Below are 25,022 nucleotides of genomic sequence, written 5' to 3' on the forward strand. Positions count from 1 at the left end.
CTTACAAGTGATGTCAACTTTAGCCACCTGCTTTCTGTGGTGATTGTCAGGGTCTCCATCATCACAGTTTGGCAAAATTACCCCAGGAAACTTTTAGCATGTTTTTTAAATGGATGAGATGGTAGTTCCTTCTAATCTTTCATTATGTTTGGTTTATTTAGTTTTAACTTTGAAAATCAGATTTGGCATATTCACTTTTCCTAGAAAATAATTTATTTCATCTCGGTTTCAAATATTAAAATTTTTAAAATTCCTGTTCTGATGGGATTTTCCACTTAGCAAGCTTGTTTTTTTGTTTTTTTATTTCGATTTGATTAGTTAGTTGACTAAGCAAGTGGTTAGAGGCTTTGTCATGTATACTTCTGGGATAATTGCTTTTGATTTCATTAGTTGATTATCTGAGTTTCTGTTGCCTGGGTTACTAACCTTGGCTTTTTTAAGACTTTTAACTAATGTACAACATGACGGACTTTCACTGCGTGGTTGGACACGTCCAGGCTCAGGCAATCGCTAACATTGGAAGCTGGACATTCCATCACCGCGTGTCCCCATCCTGACCTTTGTGGTCATTCTGTCCCTTGTCCCTAACCCTCGACAAGCCCTGAAGTCTTCCCTGTCCCTATAGGTTTGCCTCCTTCGTAAAGCCATAAGTGGAATCATATACCCCACATAAGCTTTCCTTCCACGGACCCCAGGGCCCACGATGCTGCCCATGTCCAGGGCCTGCCTGTCCGTGTCTGAGCACCATTCCATGGGGTGTGTACTCCAGGTGTTTACCAGTCCCCTGCTTAGGGGACTTGGGTTGTTCCCAGTTTTCGGGGGTTGTTCACAGAACTACTATAAACATCTGTGGGAAGGGGTTTGGTTTGTGGCGGTGCTGGGGACTGAACCCAGGCCTGAAACACGGGTAGTAGGCAAGTGCCCTGCCACTGGGCAACACCCCTGCCCTCACGTAAAAGGTCTTGTCTGAATGAAGTATCATCTCTCTGGGGTAAACTCTGAGTTCTACTGGGACATCTTCACCCCGTCCCATCACAGATCCCACTCCATCTCCAGCGCTACACGCTTAAATAAGTCTAAATGCAACTAAGTTCTGTCTCAAAATGTTCTGGCTATGCCAAATCTTTTCTCTTTCCACACAAATTTTAGAATAAACCTATCTATAACTATTTTTTTTTTAATCTCACTGGGCTTTTGGTTGGAGGCCTATCAGATCCGTGGACCTCAAAGGGAGAACCAGTGTCCTCAGGGTCGCCTCCCGAGGCTCCCGCCCGTGAACAGGCAAGTCTTGCCGATTATTTAGGTCTTCTTTGATTTCCTTTGTCAGCACTTATATGTTTTCAGCCCACAGACTCTGCAAATGTTTTGTTAGGTGTTCACCTAAGTATTTTTGGAGATGGTTAAAAATACATCTTTTTTTAAATTTTGCTTTCCCATTGCTTATTGCTAGTATATAAAAATATAGTTCATTTTCATGGCTGACTTTGCATCTGCGACCCTGCTCGTTTCACCTATGTGGATTTAGGAGGATTATGTGGGTTCTTTGGGACATTCTGCGCTGGCTTCCTGAACAAGACTCCTAAGAAGTGCAAGGAGTAAATCCAGTAATCAATAAAGAGGACAGCATCAAATTAAAATGCTTCCCTCATAGAACCCTGTGATTACATCCAATCACCCAGGTATGCAAATCCACCTCCTGTGCTGAGATTAGCTGCAGCCAGCTCAGTTCCTCCTGCAGTCTCACCACACAACGCAACTTCCCCACGACGCCCAGGGGTGTGGGTGAATGGCTGCACCCTTCCTACTAGAACCTCAACACCAGGCAATATTCTGGTCAGAGTTCTGGAAATAACTGAGTTTTCTTTGTTTCTTGATTAGTTTTCTACCTTTTGTTTCCTGTAGATACTTCTTTTGGTGTTTAGAAGGGCTTTTATTCTATTCTAGTGATTAGCTTTAAAATAAAAATTTTAAATGATAAAAAAAAATCCTTTAGTCTTTATTTATCTGTTAGTTCTATCACCAAGTGTCAGTTAGTATCACCTTTGGTAGTACTTCTATTTGCTTACATTTAAAGATGCATGACAAGTGTATTGTCCTCAGTCCTCCTTCCAGGGCATTGTGTTATTCTCCCCCATTCCCCCACCCCACAGGGGACACCATCTGGCCAATGGCATGTTAGCGCTTACAATGTGAGCACAGGCCTGCAATGTGCCCTGCAGCTGGCCTGGCCAGCTGTGCTCCAGTGGTGAGTTGTGCTGTGAGATCCCCCTGGGCAGCTGTGGCCCTCCCGCCTGGGTCCAGAGCTAACACAGGCCAACAGCTCAGCTCAACCCACAACTCAGAGCCCAACGCAGATGGTCCATGGCCCCAAGCAAGGCTCCCTGACAGTTCAGCTTTGGATCAGCCCAAAGAGTGACAGATGAGTGTAAGACCAACCCCGCTGGAGGTCGGTGGTTATACACAAAAGCCAGCTATTATTTTTGTATTTCTGCTATTTAGTTTTAAATATCATTTTACTCCCAGCTAGTACATGACATGATGAACGTGTTCTCTTTTCTTCCTTGTTCCTGCCCCTGGTTTTTCTGAGACTTGTCATTTCTATATTTCACAATTTAAGGTATGTACATTCTGTGGGACCACATGAGCATTGGTTCTATTACCCAATATGTAGAATCCTCATTATCAACCCCGTGTATCATTTCTCAGAAACCATGAGGCGTGCTGAAGCTTGTCATGTGTTTCCTCGAACAGGGCTCGTGGGAGCACCGTCTCTGGGCTCTCGTGGTTTCTCAATGTCATTTCTGTCATCTCTCTAAGTCACATTTGGACGGTGTCAGCTTCTTTTCTTGAGGATCGATTCGGCATTGCTCTATTTCCATCTGAAGTTGAATGTGGATCTGCTGAAACCTGCCGTCACCTGGGGATGAGGGAAAAGGAGTCCTACGTGTGCAGAGCTGTCACAGACCTTCATACCCACGGTACCTTACCAGGGAGTGTCAGCACCAGCCACCGAGGTCGCCTTTCACAGGCATGTGTGTCCTTTGCAATCTGGGGATTTGAGTGTCATCTTACTTTGAAAGACTGTCTTGCTTTTTTGCCTCTAATATTTATTCTGGGGGCTGTTTTGTTCTCTCTCTGAACCTCCAGGTAGGTGCTGGTTGACCTCTGTGCCTGGCCTCTCCCTCTGCCTCTGCCTAGCCATCCCAAGCTCCCTCCCTCACCTTTCACTGGTTCTGTTTCCTATGGACTTTGTGTTGGATCCCCAATGTTTATCAACACCAGGGCTCTTTCCCATTTCATCCTTATTTTTATAAAGATTGGTTTTCCCTTCTCCTGTTTTTTTCCTGAGTTTGACCAGGTCACATTTCATCCTCTCCTTCGGTCCTGCAGGGTCCCTCTGAGCTATTTCATCATGGCTGTTTTTAGATGCTATCTCTTTGTTATATATTTAATTCATGGCAAAATGTCTACAATTTTAATTTGCTCCAAGTTCATTTTACTAGTGAGTGTTCTTTATTCATAATGCTGTTGCTTCTTTCCTCTTTTATTTTATTTTTTATTTATACCTCTAGCGTCCTTGCAAGAATCTGGCTCCTGGCGTACAGTAAAAGTGCTCTCTCCCCCCCCCCCGTCTCTCTCTATGAATTAGCCATAATGATTGTTTTTGTAAATCTCCACACACACCCTGATAAGACTAAGATTCTGGTCCCCTCCTGAGAGATGAAGACACTGAGGCTCAGAGGAGTAAAGTGACTGTGGCTGGAGAAATGGCTGAGAAGGTGGCATTCCACCAGTTCCAAATTACAGACATGGCGCCCACAATCCAGATTCGGAGTCCAGGGGAATATTACCCACAAGCTTCCAATGACCAGATACACACATCAGCGGGACAGGTCCAGCTCTGCTGCTGACCCCACATTCCAGAAATTCAGATGACACCACGCTCCATTGACCACTGCAGCTACCCTCCCACCCATCCATCCACCCGTGCACCCCTGGTCTATCCACTTACTCACTGCTTCACCTGCCCATTAACAAACATTCACAGAGATCCTTGCCCTTCCTGGTGAATCTGCCACAATCTTTAAAAACGGACTGAGCTGAATTGCTGGCAGAATCTGTGCTGGGTCCCAGAGGATCATGAAAGAACTACGTAGCGGGTTCTTACCACACACGTACGTCCTTTTTCTTTGGTATCCAGAACACACTTACCATTTACCACCTGTGCCCACCACCATCACCCAAAAGGAAAAGGATTAGTCATGAGACATTTCTCGATTTGCAAGGAAAAGCGCTTGCTATTTATATAGCTGACAAATCCAACTTCACTAGCTTAAGTTCTGCATTTTCCTTAATTTTCAAACCCTGTCTGCTGAGGTTTAAATGCTGTGTCCCCTCAAAATTCTAATTACTGATAGGATCATTGTAAGAGGTGGGGTGTTCTAGAGGTGACTGAGGGCTCACGAGATTGGTGTCTGTGAAAAGAGACCTTGGCTGCCTCCCCTCATCAGCCATGGGAGCACACAGCAAGATGGTGCCACCTATCCACCAGAAAAGGGGGTCTTCCTCAGACACTGGATCTTCCCGGGGGCCTCCATCTTGGACTTCCCACCTCCAGACAGTGAGAGAGAGATTTACGCTGTTTGTAAGCTACCCAGTCTATGGTATTTTATTAGAGCATCCCAAATGGACTCAGACACTGCCTCTCAGGAGAATGTCTTTCCTGCCTCGCAGAGTGATCCCCGTGCCTGCAGGGTGTCCACTCCACCTAAGGAAGCTAGTGTGGCACCATCTGTTGGCCCAGGAACGTGGGCTCCCTAGCTTCTGTGGTGCATGAGGCCTCACTACATCCAGGCCCTGTCCACCTGGACAAGCATCTGCATGGCTGGTCCTACACTATTTTCTCCAGTTGCACACTGAAGAGGGAGAGGGCATTTCTGTTCAGCTGAGGAGGTGGCGCCATATCCACCTTCCACAGTTCTCTCAGCGCACCGCCACACGCGCGCAGACCCTGGCTGTCTATGATTCAGGGAGCCTGTGTTGGAGGTAATTCAGAGTCATCGCATGTGCTCTTCCTAGAGCTCTCTGAATTCTTGGAGGATCTGCATGAAGCCAACGAGTCAGAGTATTGGGTCCACTGGGGTCATAGGCCAAGGTGCTCGTTCCTCCATCAGAACCTCGGCCTGGCCTCCACACACACCCTGGCCTTGTCCAGAGGAAGCCCCTCCCTTCTCCATCAAGGCCCACCCACGTGCTGGCCCCTGGGGATTGATGGTCAGAATGCCTAATCCCTTGTCCCCTGTCTTCCTAAAGACCGTTGGTGGTAAATTTCCCTCAATCCAAGATGCACAATCACCGTCCTATATTCCTGCCCAAATTCCCCACCACTTTGTTTTCTGAGGTCCTCTTCCTCCCTGGGAAGCCTCATATGCTGTGAGCTGGAGGTAGGAGAAAGGACACGTGGGCCATGAGGACTTGGAGGCCACTCAGGTCATCAGATGAGGAAATCAACACCGACGCACTGGCACAATGCGGGGCGTGTCAAAGCAGAATTACAGCAACTCTCTCCCCTCTCCAAACCACTTAATTTCCTTTGAAGCTAAAACTTTTTCCTAATTGCCCTCAACTTCAGATGTCACATTCTTTAGCCCAGGCCCCATTACTAATCCCTCCCTGCCTGGTTCCTCCTACATTATTTTTGTTCCCATTAAAAATGACTTTTCTTTTCACCTGTAGAAGTCTTGTTGCCTCCCACACGGATTAATTCAGCTACACGGAAAAGGAGGGCGAGCTCATCCTCCGTACACTCCAATTAATCAATCATCCTAGACCCCGGGATCCGGGGTGATGGCGTTCGTTGGAAAGAGCAGACGTGTTGCTGTCAGGCCTAGGACATGGCGTCAAATGACAGAAAGACCTGGGACCAGCAACTTGACTTTTTTTTCAAGCCTCGGTTTGCTGATCCACAGCACCCAAGTCCTGAAGCTGGTGAGAAGACCAAAGGCAACCTAGGAGAAGACCCCAGGGCCAGCCCTGGAGCCCAGGTGCCCGCTGGCATGAGCAACCTGCAGGAGGGCAGACAGGCTTGCTTCTGGCCTGGTCATGCCACTTAGCCTATTTTTTAAGTAAAAACTTTGCAGAATACTCCATAAAACAAGAACAGAATACACACCCTTCTCCAGCTCAGATGGAGATTCCATCACGGAACACCTCTTAACAAACAGGAAGCTATAAGGAGGTCCCCCATTCCCCAGTGGAGGGAAACTAGAAATCAACAAGGGAAAGATGAACACCCCCATATTCTTCAATGAAAGCACACATTTCTAAATACTCCAAAGGTGAAGTCTCAATCAAAAACTAAAAAGTTTCTTAAAGGAAAATGTGACTCTCAAAATACACACGATACAACAAAATCAGATTCTTCAGGGGGAATTCCAAACTCCAAATGCATATGAGAGAAAAAAAAAAAAGAGATCTGGAATCAACATGCAGGACTCCACCTTACAACGCTGGAAACACAAGATCAACGTCTGCGTAAAGCAAGTGAGTGGAGAGTAATGCCAAAAACATCAGAGCAGACTCAGTGAAACGGAAGACAAAACAAGGGGAAAATAAATAGATTGAAAGCTGATTCTTTGAAAGGATCAATAACATTGATAAAAATGACAAATCAAGGAAAAGAGGGAAGATACAGAAATTAAAAAGGCTCTTTCTTTACCACTGGTTCTTGGAAATTAAACTAAAAGGATGATGTACACTGTGAACAACTCGGTGGCCCAAACCTGAGGAGGTGGATGAAATGAAGACATAAACCACCAATGTCTCTCAAAGAGAAAGAGGCAACTGGGCAGCTCTACATCTATTTTTAAAAATCAAGTCAATAATTAATAACTTCCCACAGAAGAAAGCACTGAGTCGGGAGAGTTTCACAAATGAATCCTATCAAAAGTGCCAGAGAGCAACAGTGCCCATTCCCCCAATTACTACAGAAAATAGCAAGGTGACAACCCCTCCCACACCGGCCCCCACCAGCACCCAAACACAGGTGAAGATGTTTCTGGAGAGTCAAACCGTGGCCAGTGTTGTTCCTGATGCAGGCTCACCAACGTCTTCCAGAAGACATGAGCAAACCAAAGGCAACAGTGTAGAGGAAATGTTCGACGTGACTGCATGGGATGTGTCCCTCCGTGTGAAGGCTTTTTCAGCATTCAAAAATCAATCCAGGAAGAAAAAACAGTTGATTCACCCAAGCATTTCATGATATCTATCATGCATTCATGATTTTAAAAACCCTTAGCAAAGTAGGAATACGGGGGGCGGGGGGCACCTCCTCAAATTTATCAAGAATATCCGCAAAAATCATCCAACTTGCTTCAGATTGACTGAGGAGAGGAGAGGTGCTTTCTCCCTAAAATAAGGAACAAGGAGAGGATCTTTCTCTCTCATCACTTCTCTTTCACATCCTGCGGGAAATCCTAGCTAATGTGTAAGACCAGAAAAGCAAACACAAGGCCTACAGATGGGAGAGGAAGAAAGGAGACTGTCTTTGTCACATGTGCTATGACCATCCTGGTAGAAAAACCTCAAGACTTTTACAAAGAAAAAGAGGCCCTCCTGGGATTAAAGTGAGTCGAGCAAGGTTGCAGCTTACAAGGTCCCTTTGCAGAAGTCAGCAGCTTTCCTGTCCACTGTCAATGAACCATTGAAACCCAAAGAGTTCCCGTCACTTACCAGAGCACCAGAAGATGAAAAGCTTGCAGATCTAACAGCATATGTTTCAGATCTGTATGCAGAAAACCACAAAGCAATGAAGGGAGAAACCAAAGCTATAAATAAGTGGAGAGAGATTCTGTTCTGGAATTTAAAGATTCAATGTTGTTAACAGGTTGGTTCTTCCCGACTGGATGCATAGATTCCAAGCAAATAGAATCAAAATCACAGCAACTAATTATGTAGGTAGCAATAAAATTACTCCAAAGTTTATATGGGAATGCATGGGGCAGAGGGTAGCCAAAATAACTGTGAAAATAACCAAGTCACACTACCCAATTTCAAGACTGATTATAAAAAAGAGTAAACAAGAGAATGGTGTATTGGCAAAAGAATAAACACGTGTCTATGGACAAGATAAAGAATGCAGAGACAACACACGTAAATGTAGGCAAGCGATCTTTGACAAAGGAACAAAGGCAACTTGCTTCATCTGACTGCCAGAGGCTGCTGGCATGGATATACAGAGGTGGAAGAAAAGGAGCCCAGACCCAGACCTAGATCTTACACACACACACAAAAATCAACTCAAAATGGATCACATCTACCTAAGCTATAACAATGTCCAGACGAAAATATGGGAGAAAAATCTATGTGCCATTGGGGTTTGCAATGAGTTTTTAGATACAACATCAAAAGAACAATTCATAAATGAAACATTGAGAAATTGGGTTTTATTCAAACTGAAAACTTCTTCTCTATGAGGGCTGGGGCTGTAGCTCAGTGGTAAAGTGCTTGCCTAGCATGCATGAGGCTCTAGATGTGATCCTCAGCACCACATAAATATATACAAATAAAATAAAGGTATGAAACACACAATAACATTATTTTTAAAAAAGATTTTTTTTAGAAAAACTTTTGCTCTCTGAAAGACACTTTTGCTCTCTGTTAAAAACTCAACAATAAGAAAATACTCCAGTTTTTAAATGGACGGAAAATGGGAACAGATACTTCAACAAAAGAAGATTTACAGGTGACAAATAAATATGTGAAAAATGATCAACATCGTTCCTCACGAGGGAACTTAGGATTAAAACAACAAGATGTCACCATATTCCTATGAAAATGACCAAAAAAAGAGAAAATAACTATCTCAATTGCTGGTGAGATGTGGAAAAACAGGAACTCTCATGCAGTGCTGGCTGGAATGCAAACCAGTGTAGCCTCTTTGGAAGCCCGTGTGGTGATTTTATAATGCTAACTAGTCTTACCACATGACCCAGTAGTTGCACTCATATGTTTCATTTAACCAACTGCTTTTAAAAGCTGTATCTACACAAAAACCAGCATGCAAATATTTATAGTAGATTTTTGTAATCAGCAAAAACTGGAAGTAACCAGGATGCCCATCAGTAGGTGAAGAGATAATAACCTGAAGTAGGTGTACGCAGTGGAAAACTACTGAGCAGCCGAAAAGAATGAGAAAGCCACAGGAAGATGTGGATGAATCTCAAATGCTTATTGCTAAGGGAAAGGAGCTAGTGTAGAAATGTCAAGTCCTGTGGGAATCCATTTATGTAACAATCTGGAAGAAGCCGACTACACGGAGAGAAAGCAGATCCATGGTCACTCCAGGCTCATCAGGGTAAAGGATGGTCAGGCAAAGCACAGGGTGTCTTCAGGGCATTGCAACTATCCTGCATGACACAGTAATGTCAGATACGTAACATCACGTGTGCTGAGAGCCATGGCCGAGTCTGTATGGACCCTGGCATTTTGCCAACAGTACTGATTGACAGGTGAGGCATTACTATCCACCTCCGCCCCTACTTTTTTTTTTTAATATTATTGGCGGACACAACATCTTTGTTTGTATGTGGTGCTGAGGATCGAACCCAGGCCGCACGCATGCCAGGCAAGCGCGCTACCGCTTGAGCCACATCCCCAGCCCCACCGCTGCTACTTTGGAGTTCTCGTGGGGATTCCCGGGGATTTCCCGAGAGTTCCCGTTGGTTGGGGAAGTGCAGGAGGAGGGATTTCGGGGAAAGATTTGCCGGCTGGGGGTTCCTGGACAAGCAGCCCACGGAGACCCGGGGAATTTCCCCGGATTGTGGGTGAAGTGTTTTCTTGCAATTCAAAAATAAAGTTTGTTCCTGCTTCAGTGGCTCGTGATTTGTGCCCAGCCAGACTGCGGCACACATGTTTCTCAAATCCTACTGAACTTCACATCACCGAGTGCTCCTTCATGTATGGAATATTCTAAAATCATCATTTGGGTTTTTTTTAAATTTATACTAACAACCTCTTATTATCTCTTTATTACTATTACCAGGCTGAAGGAATATTAGGTTTCTCCACTGCAAATTTACTGTTCCCCGCCCTTCACACATCCCAGTCTTTTGAAGGACATCATTATGTGCAGATCATCCTTAAAGGGTGGGTTTATCTGTATGAATCGCTTTGACTTCTGCATGGGAGATGGGGTCTGCTCTCCTGTGCTGGCTTGTGTAGGCATAGATCATGAACACTTGTGTCCATGAGAATCCCAGGATGGACTGCAGAGTGTGACAAAAGAATCTAACTATAGATGTGTGAACAACGGCATGGACAAGGGCAGAGGAGAAAAGCGACTTGGTCGTTCATGAACGGTGGAGCCTGTCAGACTAAAGCAAAGGGCACAGTACATAAGCATGTCCCTAACACTCAATAAAGTGGATTTCCGCTGGAGTGTGAATTAGCCATTCTGAAACCATTCTGTGCGTGTTCACTGTAATTGAGCAACTAGCGTTCAGTGGGTGGATGGAAGGGGACAGGAGCCAGCTGCCTGCCTCTTAGAGTGGGAAGTGCAGGTAAACAGGGGGAGAGAGTTGGAATGCCCACAGGGTAATGGATTTGAACGGGAGTCATGGGCCGATTCCAATTTCCAATAGGAAATCACGTTTAACTTGATAAAAACGGCCACCCAGAAGCTACTTCCTAGTATGTATATATACACAGGTTAATAGGTGCACATGTTTCCTTGCTCTGTCGGCTAAGAGAGCCCCAAAGCAGGGCACTAGGAGCCATGAGCACACCTGGTGCCCAGGTCTTGGCCTCTAATACCACTCTCAGTGGAAGCAGCCAGGGTCCTCGAGGAGGGGCTGATTCTACAGCTGGGGCAAGAAACACACAAGATGAGCTGAAGCACAAAAATGTACCAGGGAAAAAAATCAATCCCACAGTGATGGAAGGATATCAGAGGGACCCAGGAGCCAACAAACAGGGCTCCCAAGAGCCCCAGCTTGGTGATTCGAGGAACAAAATAAATTACCAAGGGATTATAACTCCAAATACAACGCAAACGTCCATGATGCATGCTTACCTAGAGAGGTCACTGAATAAACAAACCCAGGGGAGTGGACGCATGTCCCATGCAGAAGCTGACACAGTTCACATAGACAAAACCACACTTTTGTCTGAGCTGCAAACAGTGGTGTCTTTCAAGGTACAGTGTCCAAGGGGAGGGGGAAAGTAACTGTCCTACACAGATTAGGCATGTCACCCGGTGACTGCAGGCACAGTCAGGAGGAGCCCAGGGAGGCGCAGTGGCCAGCGGTATGTGGTGCTCTCGATGGATCCTGAGACAGGACATGACCTTAGGGAAAGCTGATTAAACTACAGATTTGGGTTAATAATAACCTGTCAGTATTTGTTCATTAATTGCAGACATCCTTATATAAAGTACTAAAAATAAGGAACCCTGGGTGTGGAGTATGTGGGAACTCTCTGTTATCTTCTCCTGTAAATATAAAGCTTTTCTAAAATAAACTATTTTTTAAAAGTCAGATGCCAGTTCTAATTCTGAGACTCCACAGGTTCTCCCTCCACCAGTCTCCCTGCCCCTGCACCCTCACTGTCCCACCTCCTTCTCTGGTGAATTTGGAATCTCTGTCAAATACATCAAGGTGAAGACCAAAAATGATCAAGCTGACGGCTCCCTTGTCATGGCTGGTTACTGTGATGCCAGAGGGGCCTCAACTGAGTCCGCATGACACACAACCTTAGTCTCTCCACAGCAGGGAACTCGGTCTTGCTGAGAGGAGGACCAAAGACCTCTCCCATACAAACTTGTGTTTGAAATAATTTAACGCCTTCCACTTAACAACCTCTCTCTCCACAACTGCCTATTCACCATTGTACTAATCTATTGATACATTTTCATTTGGTATAGCAAAATACCTGAGGTTGTGTACTTTATAGAGAAAGAGGTTATGCAGCTCACAGTTTTGGGGAAGTTGAAAGTCTGAGACTGGGCAGCCCCATCTGTTCAGCCTCTGGTGAGGATCTCCCGGTGTGTGGCATCACAATAGTAGGGGCACGTGTAGAAGAAGCGATCACGTGCCAACAAGGATTCAGAACTGCCTGGGTCCCATGAGAGTGACAGCAACTCCCTTAAGGACACACTCCGTGGCCTAACCCCTCCCAGGAGGCTCCACCTCCACATTACCACTGGAGACCTGCTGGCCTGCACTGCAGCCTGTGGGGCACTGCAGGCCAGGCCCACTCTGCCAGTGATGGTCAGGGTGGCCCTTGTGTTTAACTCACTCCCTGGCCTTTTAAAGGTGATAGACTCTTGCTTTTATAGAATTATGAATGTCTTCCTAGTAGTTAAGAAGAACATGGGGAGGGGGGTCTTACCTGGTGTGAGCCAACAGGCTCTGGAGCATAGGGACTTCTGGGGGTCTCTAAAGGCCTGAAATAGCAACTCCCCCAGGGGGTCCTCCGGGCAGAATAGAGGGCTTGAAAGAAGATCCCACTGACCCCCAACCTGAGCCCCACCACCAAGAATTCTTCCCAAAGTTCCCCAGAAGCTGGGCAGGGAACCTGTTTCCTCCTATGTAAAGGCCGCACCGTCTGCCATTTTCTAAATGAAATGCATTTGATCCACAAAATTGTTCTGATCCTCGGCTCTGAGGAAGCTCAGTAGGAAAGGACCTTGTGTATGAAGAAAGCAAGACTCCAGAGTGTGGCGAGGAGTCCTGTGACGGGGCGGACCTGGGCCCCATCTCTGGGTCCTGCTCTGCACCAGCCAGTTGACCAGTTGAACCTCAGCCAGGCCAGGAGCTGTCCACAGAGGAGCTCAGGGACGGACGGTGCTCACTGCTGGCCTTTTCTCCAGGACAGCCTGAGCCCTGGCTACCCTCCTCCACTGCCCTCCCCAGCCTGACTCCCCATCAGCACAGTGACCATGACAAGAGCTTACCTCACCTGACCCGGTCAGCAATGCATCCTAGAGACCACTGCGGAAGCTACCCCGTGATATACCCACGTGCCAGCTTCCTGTGAAAACCAAGACACGAGCAAAGGAAAAGCAAAGGCCCCCATCTCGGGCTCCTCCCCAAGCTCAACCAGAGAGGGCGCAGTCCCCCCCCCACCCCCGGCAGCCCACACTTAAGGGCGTTTGCCTGGAATCTTCTGTGCAAGACCTGTTCATTTATTTACTTCTGTTATTTAGTCAGCTGAGGGGCCCCTTTTCCTCATCTCATTCTATGTATTTGCATAAAAATAAATACTTCTTACGCTTTTTAAAAATAAAAACAATCACATTGTATTGTTTTGCAAACTGCCTTTCCACTTCATTATACGTCATAAAAACTCTTCCTTGTAGTGTATTTGAATCCACCATTCTTTTTAACTACCACATACTATGGACGGTGTTGGGAATCAGAACGTGATCCCCCAACCACAAATGTTTTCTGTCCTGAGGGGGCTTAGGATCCCCACCCCTCCACCTCCCCCCACCCCCCCCACCTCCCCCCACCCCCCCCACTCCCCCACTCCCCCACTCCCCCACTCCCGCCCAGGACAGTCACTGGGCCTTCCCAGTTTGCCCCACTCCACCTCCAGGCACAGAGCTCTCCTCACAGCGCCCTCCGGTGCCAACGTCTAGAACTGCCAAAAGAAAAAGCGCTTACCTCCATCCCTTCCCTGAGCTCCACTAACTAAACTCCCTCCCCAGGAGGAGAAGCCGAGGTCTCTCAACACAGCTGACAGCGTCCTCTCTATTGGTCCCATAGAGAACCATTTCTCACCCATTATCCATCCTGTGGGCCAAGCACACTTGATTACATGTTCTCCAAGTTCATTACTCTCCCCCCACCCCCCGAAATTGTCTACACGCCTCCCTCCCTACTGGAAAAGGTTATGTCATATCAGCATCAGAATCACATTGGCTGGAGGGCAATTTTACTTTGTGATGGTCTCCAGGCCGTCCATAAATCTATACACCTTGTTTCCTCTATAATATCCCCCCCACCCCCGCCACCTCACTCTCTTTTTCAATACCTGGGATTGAACTTAGGGGAACTCAACCACTGAATCACATCCCCTGCCCTGTTTTGTATTTTATTTAGAGACTTATTTGCTTAGCATCTCTCTTTTGCTGAGGCTGGTTTTGAACTCGAGATCCTCCTGCCTACGCCTCCCAACCTGCTGTGATTACAGGCAGGCACCACTGTGCCCAGTGAGCCCTCAGAGGATGGAGAAGACATTTCCTTGAACTCCCACAATGCCCTACATTTTAGTTATTGTTTCCCCCATTACTGGACACCTAGGTTGTCTCCCTTTGGCTTTTACCAGCAAGGCTGTCATGTGCACCTAAACACACTGTCTCTGAGTAAACGGGCGAGGAGGTGTGAAGAGTAGACTGGGGGAACTAAGCTGGGTCCCATCATGTGCACATTTTAAAATGTGGTTGCACCTGTCAAAGTCCCCTTCCCCTAGTCCTATCACATTACATGCTGTGAACAGGACAGGAAAGCGTCCACTTCCTTCCTTCCCCCAGTCCAGGGGCTCTGCTGCTGGACAGAGCTTCATCCAGGTGAGACATTCTAAGCTGCTCAGTCCCATGAGCAAGCAAATAAGCTTTCATTTCAATATTGATGCCAACAGATGCTAGTCCAAAAAATGGCATTACAATTTCCCTTTCCCCTGAAAGCATTAGGGTCGGGCTTTTTCAACAGGCTGAAATGATCACCTTATGCCCCTGGTTCCCTCTAAGAGTGGCTCCTCTTTAATCCTCTTATGCCCATGATGAACACACCATTTTAGAGAGACCACACCATCAAGCTAGCAAAAAGCCACAGCTGCTTTGGCAGAATCGTGGTGGGCACACTCCCTCCCCAGTTTAACAGTACTGTGCATTAAACCCATCTTAGAATTGGGCCGGCCATTACCTTAATCACAGTCAACATGCTTATGCTGAATCCATCTGACCCAGAAACTCAGTCTCCACAGCGTGTGTGCACGAGATAATCTGGGGACACATTTGTGACATTTGGTTAACATTTCCTCTCTCTTCCGTGTAAAAAGGTGAATCGCTATCCAGACATAAGGATACGAGAGCCCCCGCTTGCCATTTAAATGCTATTTAATTATTTCCTGAGACTGTATCAATGATGGAGAAACCTAATTTAGCAGAAAAAGTCAGCTCTCAAAATCCCAGCAGAGTCACCCCCATGGTGAAAAATGAAGCTATGTGTCTAACACCTACCTAGACCTTCTGTATAGTTACTAATGCACTCATTTGTCTAACAAAGTATTCACTTGGTGCCTACTATGTGCTGGTTGTGTTGGGCACTGGCAATACAGTGCTGCAGGAAGCAAGGAGTCACGGGTCACAGCCAGGACATGGCCCTGCAGGGACTGCCAGGCTGCAGAAGGAAGGGCCAGGGAAGGGCTCCACCAGGCTCACACCTGACATGTGCCTCAAACAAGGGGTCCAACTTGGAAGAGAAGCAAAGGTGTCACCACAGTGCATTTGAGCGTGATTAAAAGTGCAGGTGGCTGGAATAAGGGTGTGGAGGAGGGAGGGGCTCCTGTTCACACTCAGTGATCATCAAGTGACCAGGTTCATCTTCTAGGTGCCCTCCACAGGGGCTTCTGCAGAGGAGACCACCCCAAAGCAATCAAGTAAGTTGACAGCCAAGCCTTTGTCTCTCCAATGATGGAGAGACATCCAGAAAATTCACCCAGCACGTTTCCCCGGCTCCATGTTTGCAGACACTCTGCTCCTACCCAGCCATTCTCACCCCTGCTGCTGCCACCGACTGCCCAAGCCTGTGCCCAGTTCCCCTGGGGCCCCAGCAGCTCTCCATGAACTTCCTCTCCCGCCATCACCGGCTCCCAAATAGAGCTGAACCAGGCAGGGGTGGAGGAATGTTTGTGGACACAAACTGAGGAAGTCTACACTGACCAAATTGACCTGCAAGCATAGGAACATTTCTGCCCTTAAATGGACCTTCTCTCTGTTTTCTTACCCTTGAATTCCACAAGGTCGTGTTTTTGAAATTTAAATGCCTTAAAATTCTGCTTGTCTTAAACACTATACTCCACCCAAAGACACGTACCTCCTGTTACCATTGCTCACCCAACTCTGTCTGAGACCGCGCACCACATCTGACTAGTGTTTGAGGCTGGGGAACAGGACTGGTCCACAGGGGTTCATCAGACCATTCCCCCCATATTTCATGAACGCTTGTGTCAGTGACAGGTGTTTCTAATACACCAATATTTGAAGTGACTTGGAATCCCCTCGAGAAGTGACTTGTTTAGTTAGAACTATATTCTGATTAACAGAACGGGTCACAGTTAAAGAACAGGCTTTGAAATCAGACAGCTTTGTCCCCTCTGCTCCTGACCCAGGGAGAATGATGGGTTGTGAGGAGATAGGCCTCAGGAAAGAGGCCAGGGGCGTGGAGGCACAGCAAACCAGGAAGCTTCTCTCGGGCATGCCTAGGAGCCTCTCAATCCCTGTGAACTTGAGGACGAGCAGGGATGGGCAAACAGAGGCAGCAGGAAGGCATCCTGCAGGGGCCAGGACATGTGCAAAGGCGTGAAAACTGGAAAGGACTCCACAGCCCAAAGCTCAGGAGGCCCACAAGACAGTGCCATGGGGTAACCACAGCACGTGAGGCTGCAGAGACCACAGGCGCCAGATCACCAGGGGCCTTGAATGAGTTCCATTTATTTTTTCCTGAAAGTAGTCTGGGGGCCATTGAAGAAGGGCAAGCAAAGGCACATCGGGGTCCTGTTTGCATTTTCCATCCCTATGTTAGCTTTCCCATAGCAAAGAGAATGGGGCCTTCCTTGGGAATTCCATCCAGGGGAACCTCTCACAGTCAGACTTGGCCCCAAACATCTCTCGCATCTCATCATCTCAAAGCAGAATAGAGCCTAGAAATCATCTCATCTACTCCCATCAGTAGAGATGAAGAAAACTTACTTTCAAGGGATATGAGTTAGCATCGTTGTGAGTTTCAGTGAAATGAAACTTCCTGCCTACCACTCAGCCCTCCTAAGGTCCACCTCCACCTGCCACAGGACAGCATCTGGGCTCCAGGAGGCTGGAGGAAGGGGGACCTCAGTTCTGAGGACATGGCTCAGAGCAGATCCTTTGCAATATTGAAAAAAATTTACCAGTTTTGAGAGCTGATCCAGTCTGTTCTCTGAACACAAGAAAAATTCTAGCTGGTTTTGTAGATTTTTCTCATAGTGATTAGAAAGTTAAGCCCTTTTAAATCAGAGATTATTCTTGAGCCTCTGCTATTTAAATTACAACTCCCAAATCTTGAATGATGTAACAGACTAAAGTCCAAATGCTGCCTTTTTAATTCTGTGCATCCCATGGAAGTTATTTAATGTGACAGAAGGCCGTGCAGATTGGCCTGGTAGTGAAATCTTAGAAATGTAGTTTGTGCTGTAATGCTCACCATATCCTCAATCCTCTAGAAAGTAAACAGGCTGTTTTACCATGTTTTCTATCCAGGGAATCACAAACAAATCCAAAGAGGTACATGCAATCTAGAGGGTATCAAAGGCTGGTGATCTCCCCAGTTAATTCCTTCAACGGACAACAGTGACCAGGTCATGTAGACTAGCCGGCCCTACACTTAGCAGCCCAGAATCGGCAGGCCAACAACTCACTCATTATTCCTCAAACGATCTCTGCAAGATAAGGAGATGGATCAACTAAAACATGGAGCACAGGTTTATTCAGTCAGTCCCTAACTTCAATCAACGTTCTTAACCATGCAGAGGTACAAAGCCCCTTGCTTCTGGGATACCAGATCACCACAGTAAAGATGATGGTGTCTGGAGAATCCCAAACCACATGTCCCCTAAGAGTCACTTCCGCTCCACCAGGCAAATCTGTGAAAAGACAGCAGGTCCATTGTTACTGGTGCAACAGATATTAAGTGGTGGATCCCTTCTTCAGAACAGGGATCCTGAAAGGACCAGCGAGCCCAGGACTTGGTGCAGGGGCTCTCCCAGATGCCGGTTCATTGTCACCTCAGGGATCTGCATGTTTATTTCTATTGCACCACAGGCCAGTCTCAGAGAGGCTGACTTAGTTCATATGGACTGCAGGTGGTCCCTGCAGGGAGCTCTTGTCTATCTGAAACTAAGCCTCTGCCTCCTGCATCCCAGGGCCCCAAGAGGCTGGCTCCCTGAACAGGGGCTTGGGATGTGGAAAGCAGAGATACACTAAGATGCTGCTAGCCCTGCCTGAGGAGAAATCATGAGAAATCAGAGAGAAGGGAGGGTTCAGAAAATCACCAATGTTGGATGACAGATCGACTTGCTTCTGGAGTGGGGAGCTCCTCTGAAAAAGAAGCTAATGGAGAAGTTCTGCTCTTTCCATTTAACCGATCAGCTCAACTGAGACTCAGAAGACATGACCTGCAGAGATCCCAAGGGAAACCGAGGACTTTCCTGAGTAAACCTCAGATCTACCAATGGAAGCTCAGTCTCCCTACTGTGTCTGTCGGTCACTAGCAAGAGCCTTGCATGCCATGAGGAAGGACAGCTTCTTAGGTGGACACAGGGAAAGAGCAGTTGTCAAAAATCATCTCTGTCCTGGTAAAATGTTTCACACACAGTCAGCATAAGGCTCATGGCCAGAGCTAGAAGTAAAAATGAAAGTCCTACTGTAATTTTGCTTTTAGTTGGAAATCAAATCATCTGGAAGATTCGCTCAGTAGAATTAACACTTTATAAGATGCCCTTAGTCAATCCAATATGCCGGGAACCCAGAGTATAGTCTCACTCAAGGTGTGCTCAATGTTACCATTATTTAATATCATTTCTAATAAAGCACCCATTTTCACTATTTGGCTCAGTGAAGGTTTTCATTCCGTGTTTCGGTGACTCTGCCTGAGCACTGTGGCTTGTGTTTCTGATTTAAGAATAAAATTAAATTTTAAAGAGCAGATATTCAGAAAGTTAGGAGGCAGAAAGCAAAGGTGTGGTGCTTCCTGGGCTCTCCTTGGGGGTGTGATTGTCAGATACTGGGAAGGCTGATGTGGGACTTAAAACACCATCTGCCCTGGGATGTCCCGAGAAGTAAACTGAACCCTGAGTTTCACCTGCTGCTGAGCCCTCTCCTTCCTGGGGATTAAAAAAAAAAAAAAAAAAAAAAACTAAGCATATCAGCTAACTCGGAAGCAGGACCTAGGGGTGAGCCCTGTGAGGCATTTGATAAGCCCAGCATAACAACAGCATCTTCTCTCCAGAAAAAAAAAAAAAAGTCCTGTTATAATTGACTTTTTAAATGAATACCACACATACAGAGGTCCCTCCTAGCCAGGGGTCCACTCAAACCCATAACAAGCTGCAGTCTTTTCTGGAAAAAAAAAAAATTCTTGGCTGTGCCCGGCTAAAATTTTTGCCTTATATGAAATAGGGTCTTGGAAAGAAAAAGCCAATATCATAATTTTCAAATTTGAAAAACAGGGTAATTCCACAAATGAAGAAAGATATCTTTTCAAAAAAAATATGACAGAAGTAAGAGAGAGAGAGAGAGAGAGAGAGAGAGAGAGAGAGAGAGAGAGAGAGAGAGGGGGAGAGAGAGAGAACAAATCAGAAAACATTTTCTGCTTAAATATTCAAAGGCAGAATATGACATATAAAACAGAAATTTCCAATTTGAAAAAAAAAAAGTAACATGTACTTGGAAATGTCCTTGTTTTCTTACTTGTATACCTGAATAGTCTAGTTTTTAAAATGCATTTAACAAATGCAACACAGCTCATTCAGGGTTGATTTGAGTTCACAAAATAATTTTATTAGATGTAAGAAAGCATACAGGCAGCAAAATGAAAGAAACACTCACAGTACAGAAGTCACAGACCCGATGCGGGAGGGTTTTCAGCAGATGTCTGTCCTTTGTACCAATGTCATCTCCGTATCAGTCAAATGCTTATCTGGAGAAGACTGTAAACATTTCCACATCCCCACTGGGACCCCCACACTAGCCAGGAAGGGAGCAGCTGGGGAGGCTGTGGTGGTGCTTTCCACAATCCAGGTGTGACAGGATCCCCAGGCTCAGAGAAAGGAACATCGTTTGTGAGCAGGGCCGCTGTGGCTTAGGGGCACTTAACACCGAGAATGAGGCACTGCTCCTTAATTAGGATACCATTAACATTTAAAGACCTTTAAAAAAAAATGGGTCCTCCACTCAGATCAAAGCACACAAAGGGAGGAGCCCGATTGAGCAGTTGGGTTTGAGCTGGGAAGGTGAAGACACAGGGTTCCAGCTGGGTCCGTTGGTGGGGCGGCTGCGACACAGAACCCAGCAAACTGTCCTCCTGCATCATTCCACCTGGGACAGCCATTTGGCTCAGAAAAGCTCTGGGACACACAAGCAGAGCAGTGAGAGGAGCCCAGAAGCCAGCTATTTTACATAAATACAAAGCCTCCTGCACCTCCCAGCCGCCTAAGAGGTATCCGGAGGGCTGAGCTGGCCCCTCGCAACTGCAATCGCTCCTGGGACCAGCCTTGGCCACGTTTTAAACACACGAGTAGCTATGCTTTTTAAAAAAATTTCACAATCTTTTTAGACTAAAAAATAGCCTTCGCAGCATTTGTCCTTCTCACCTTGGATTTACTCAAGTCCCTGCATCCTAAGGGACCATCCCAGCTGCAGGTCCTGTCAGTCTGCGCTGGTTCCAGAAGTTGCTCATGAGCCTGTGCAACCTCACTCTGTGTTTGCTTCACTGTTTTTTAAAGTGCTAGTTCAATGGACAGTTCAAGCTCAGATAACTCGAGTGTATCCTATTAAATATGATAAATATAGATTTATTATGATAAATTCAAAATATCCATATAATACAATAAATAAATAAAACCAATATCAACAAAACATCTCTCCATTCTGAAAAAAAAAAAAAAAGCATTGTCATTCCTACTGTAAGGCTCGGTTATTTTTTAGAAATGATTGATGAAGGCATGCACCTACCTTTACAATCTGAAAACTTTGCTTGGAACAGTTTTAGCACCTGTTTGTATACAGCAAACTCAACCCTTCGGAAAGCTTTGATTTTAATGAAGCTGTTCATTGCTGATTCTTTGCCCTATTTTTAAAATCCTAAGATAAGTTTCAAAAATGATTCTGAAGCCAAAGACATGTCCCTGTTGGCTCCCATGTATCCCTGTTTGATGGGCAATGAAAACCACGGAAAATACAGTGGAATGTATTTGAAAATAAACTTGGTTGTCTGTTCAAAAGGGCAGAGGTCCCCCTGACGTCTCAGTCCCACCAGACCTTAGCAGCAACCCCAAAAAAAAATCTCCTCCAGCTCTCAGATTGCCTGCGCGTGGCTGGGCTCACCCAGGAGCTCAGGTTGGATGCTGTCCATTGTGTGTGGTGGGCTGGATCTTCTCTAGAGAGACATCAGTGTCATAGTCCAATATGACTGACAGGGCTGGGGACAGCCTGTCCAGTGGTTTGGCTATTCCGCCTGCCTCCTCCTTCTTCAGGTCCTCAGAGGACCCCACAGCATGTGGGATCAGGTAAACCAGATTGCACTCCTTGGAGATGGAGCCTCGAGGTTCATGATGACTAGAAATCACCACGGCCCCATTGTTATTGATGCTAACTGTCTCTATGGCATTACCCGATGTAGGGCACAGCCTGTAGCATCCTAAGAGAGTGGAGAATGCCTTCTGAAAATCAGCATTAAAGGCATAAATGATGGGGTTCAGGGAGGAATTAGCCCACCCAAACCACACGAACACATCAAAGGTGATGGAATCGATGCAGAAGGGCTGGGTCTCCTCAGACCCACAGAAGGGCACCATGCAATTTGAGATGAAGAAGGGGAGCCAGCAGCAGACGAACACCCCCATGATCACGGACAGGGTCTTCAGGACCTTAGTCTCTCTCTTGAAGGACATCTTAAAGGAGCTTTCTGATTGAGAACACTCGACAGGCTTCCCATTCCCTGTGGTGGTCTGGCAGTTCTTGGCGTGGACCGCTGCCCTCTCCAAGGCTGAGATGCGCCGTATTTGTTTCTGGGCGATCCTGTAGATACTGGTGTAGGTGACAATCATGATGGCCACCGGGATGTAAAAGCTTATCAGGGAGGATGAAATGGCATATGTCCTGCTCAATCTGGTGTCACAGTTGTCCTCGGTCTCTTCCAGGAAGGTGGCATTGCCATCGGAGGGGCTTATGGGCTTGGCCTTGTGCCAGCTGAGCTGCACGGGGATGAAGGAGATGAGGACAGACAGAGTCCACGCCACACTGATCAGAATGAAGGCTGCCTTGGGAGTCATCTTCCTCTCGTACTGGAAGGGGCTGGAGATGGCCCAGTACCTGTCCACACTGATCACACACAGGTTGAGGATGGAGGCAGTGGAGCACATGATGTCAAAAGCCACCCAAATGTTACAGAAGGACCCAAAGGGCCAGAAGCCAGCAATTTCAGCCACAGCTTTCCAGGGCATCACTAAGACAGCCACTAAGAGGTCTGACACTGCTAGAGAGATGACGAAAAAGTTGGTCACCTTGGATCGCAGGTGTCGGAACCTGATGACAGCAGCACAGACCAGAGTGTTTCCCAAGAGAGTGGACAGGATGAGCAGTGACAGGAAGCAGGCTGTGAGGATACGGAAGGAGAAGTCCCTCTCCACCACCAGCCCGGCACCATCCATGGTGGAAGTGTTCAGAGCCATCTTCCAGAAGGAGAGAGCCTCAGGGCTCCGACACCCCTCCAGTTCTTAAACAGGGATGAGGGTCGGTCAGACCCCACTGTTCCACTCACCAGTGGCTCCCCTGGCAGAGAACCTCACCAGCATTCCATCAGAGAGGGGCAGCAGGAGCTTCAGGGGGAGTCCAGGGCAGCCCCCTGTCCCTTCCCGCTGTTCCCTTAGCTGTCTTCTGACTCCTTCACTTCAGGTCACAGTCACCACCACCACCAGTTGGCCCCTAAATTCCCCAAGGAAAGCACTGGCTTTTTAGCACATATTCTAAGTCATCCACCCTGAGACTCCCAGGCCTCTGCTGTGCCAGTCAATTGCAGTCACAGTTCCGGGTTGCAGCCTCTCTGGTGGGGACAGAGAATTCTCCTCTTTTGAGACGCAGATAAAAATACATGTCTTGTTCCTCCAAGCCCCTCTCTCTCCTCTGCAGCTCTCTAAACGCCCTAAAAAGCAAAGGAAAAACACAGTCGTTCTACAAGACTTCAGCAGATCGCATCTTTGCTCACTGTCAAACCCAATCCAGTCATTAGCTGGGCGACCCTGTCAAAGCCACCTACCTTGCCTTGGATCCTCTCTCTCAAAGCCCCCGGAGCTCGGAAAGTGGACTTCGCAAGGCGCCTTGACTCCACAAAGCCCAGGAAGCGCGCCAGAGTCCGACCAGCCGCTCGCAGCGGGAGTTCGGCTCCGGCTGCGCAAAGATTGCCGGGGCGGGTCAGTGAAAGGGACCCTGGGCCAGGCCCCAGGAGGGGAGGCGCCGCCCCGCTGTCAGAAGCCCCTAGAGACAGTTCCAAGCGACTGGAACCAAGAAAAGGGCTACCGGCTCCTGAAGCTTCCCTGGGAGAGGGCACCCCAGGACTAGTCCCTGGGGCAGTTTTGCTCCCCCCCTCCTGCAGCCCAGAGCCTGGGCGCCCTGGGGCGGCCTTCACCCCCTCGGGGAGGACCCTGAGCCTCCTTACAGCGCTGCCCACTGCCTCTCAGGAGGCTGTGGGAACGCGAGGCACAGAGAGCCGAGCTGGCACGGGCAGGCACTCAGTCCGGCTGGGTTCCCACGGGGCACAGCCCTCCCGGCCCCCGCGTTCCCTCCCCTGCCCTAGGGGCGGGCTGCGCTTGACAGGCAGAGTTGGGTGACAGCCACACGTGGTTCCCCTGGATGATGCTGCTGCAAAGGGGGTGGGTGACGCCCAGGTGAGCGCTTGCGCTCACTGGTTACCTGGCCAGTTCCTGGACCCCTGGACTGTACGCAGCAAGGCCCTCGGGACAAATCCCAACATGAAAACCTCAAGTAACCCTAAGTCGCCTGTACGCGAAGCTTGGCCTGACGTCCCACGCCTCTAGGGGTCAACCTCAAACTCGACCCAAAACCCCGAGCCAGAGCCAGTGGCTTCCCCCACGCACGCCAAACACAACCACAGGCGCGCTCGTCCCCCCAGCCGCGTCCCAGCGCGCCGATCTAGCCTGCGACCTGTCGGGGAGGCGCGGGTACTCACCGCGGTCGGGAAGCGCGGCGCTCTGGCGGTGCGGCTGCGCCCGGAGGGCGCTGGCTTCGCGCGAGAGCCCAGTGGTTCGCGCATCCCAGGCTGCGGTCAACGCCGGTCTGCAGACGGTGCCGGTGGCCCGCGAGCGCCCAACCCGAGCGCCACGCGCTCCACTGCGTGGGCCCGGGGCGCCCTCTGCCGGCGCCTGCGGCCTCCCGAGCCCGCAGTGCCTCCGGGTCTCGACCTCCCTCGCCTTGGCCCGGAATCTGCAAAGGACCAGCGCCTCCTTCTGTTCCTCCTGGGCGGTTACTGCCTGAAAACCTGGGCAAGGGGAGGCGCCATCTCCCTCACTTGGTACTCCTCTGCTTGAAATACCCCTAAAAGCCGATAAGGACGGGAAGTTCCTTCGGCTGGTTCGCCATTCGTGAACAGGTGTCCTCCCGTGTCCAGGTAAGCTAGCGGCAAACCTGACTCTCAGAGAGAAGAGACAGGCATTTGCTGAGCAGCCTGTGTCCCAGACACCGTCCTGATGACGTTCGGTTCTGTACCACAATCCCTGCACCTAGGACCGCTCAGCTCCGCTTGGCAGGGTAGGAGAGGGTGCTCCGGAGGTGCAGGCGCCAGGCCAGGGCAATTTCCAAAGCTAAGGAGGCACCCAGCCTGTGGCCTGGCCTCTGCCTGAGTGTTCTTTCAAATTAACTGAGTCTAGAACCAGAAGCCACAAACTAATAACTACCTAATGTAGTGGACAGAGCAAGATGCTCACAGGAAGGCCTGGTAGAGCTCCCAGGATTCCTTGTCACCCCCCAGCAGTGC

General features: G+C 48.0%; 1 protein-coding gene across 7 annotated transcripts in view; it reads right to left on the reverse strand.

Annotated features, from left to right (window-relative positions):
• Positions 1-24,349, reverse strand: part of Drd1 (dopamine receptor D1) — a 93,563-nt gene extending 69,214 nt beyond the window's left edge. For 2 of the 7 annotated variants that reach the window (XR_013440232.1, XR_013440229.1), the window contains exons 1-2: positions 23,289-24,182; positions 19,862-23,174 (exon numbers count right to left, since the gene is read on the reverse strand). Coding sequence is in view for 2 of the 7 variants with exons in the window: in XM_021732327.3 (XP_021588002.2) it covers positions 21,367-22,704 (1,338 nt within the window). In the remaining 5 variants the exon portion in view is untranslated. Of the gene's footprint in view, positions 1-19,787; positions 23,175-23,288; positions 24,183-24,218 lie in introns of those variants that run through there. The other 5 variants (XR_013440242.1, XR_013440236.1, XR_013440246.1 and 2 more) reach the window with 5 other exon arrangements.
• Between the last annotated feature and the right edge of the window lie 673 nt (positions 24,350-25,022).

This window comes from Ictidomys tridecemlineatus, chromosome 1 (assembly GCF_052094955.1).
Source record: "Ictidomys tridecemlineatus isolate mIctTri1 chromosome 1, mIctTri1.hap1, whole genome shotgun sequence".
NCBI classification, from domain to species: Eukaryota; Metazoa; Chordata; class Mammalia; order Rodentia; family Sciuridae; genus Ictidomys; species Ictidomys tridecemlineatus.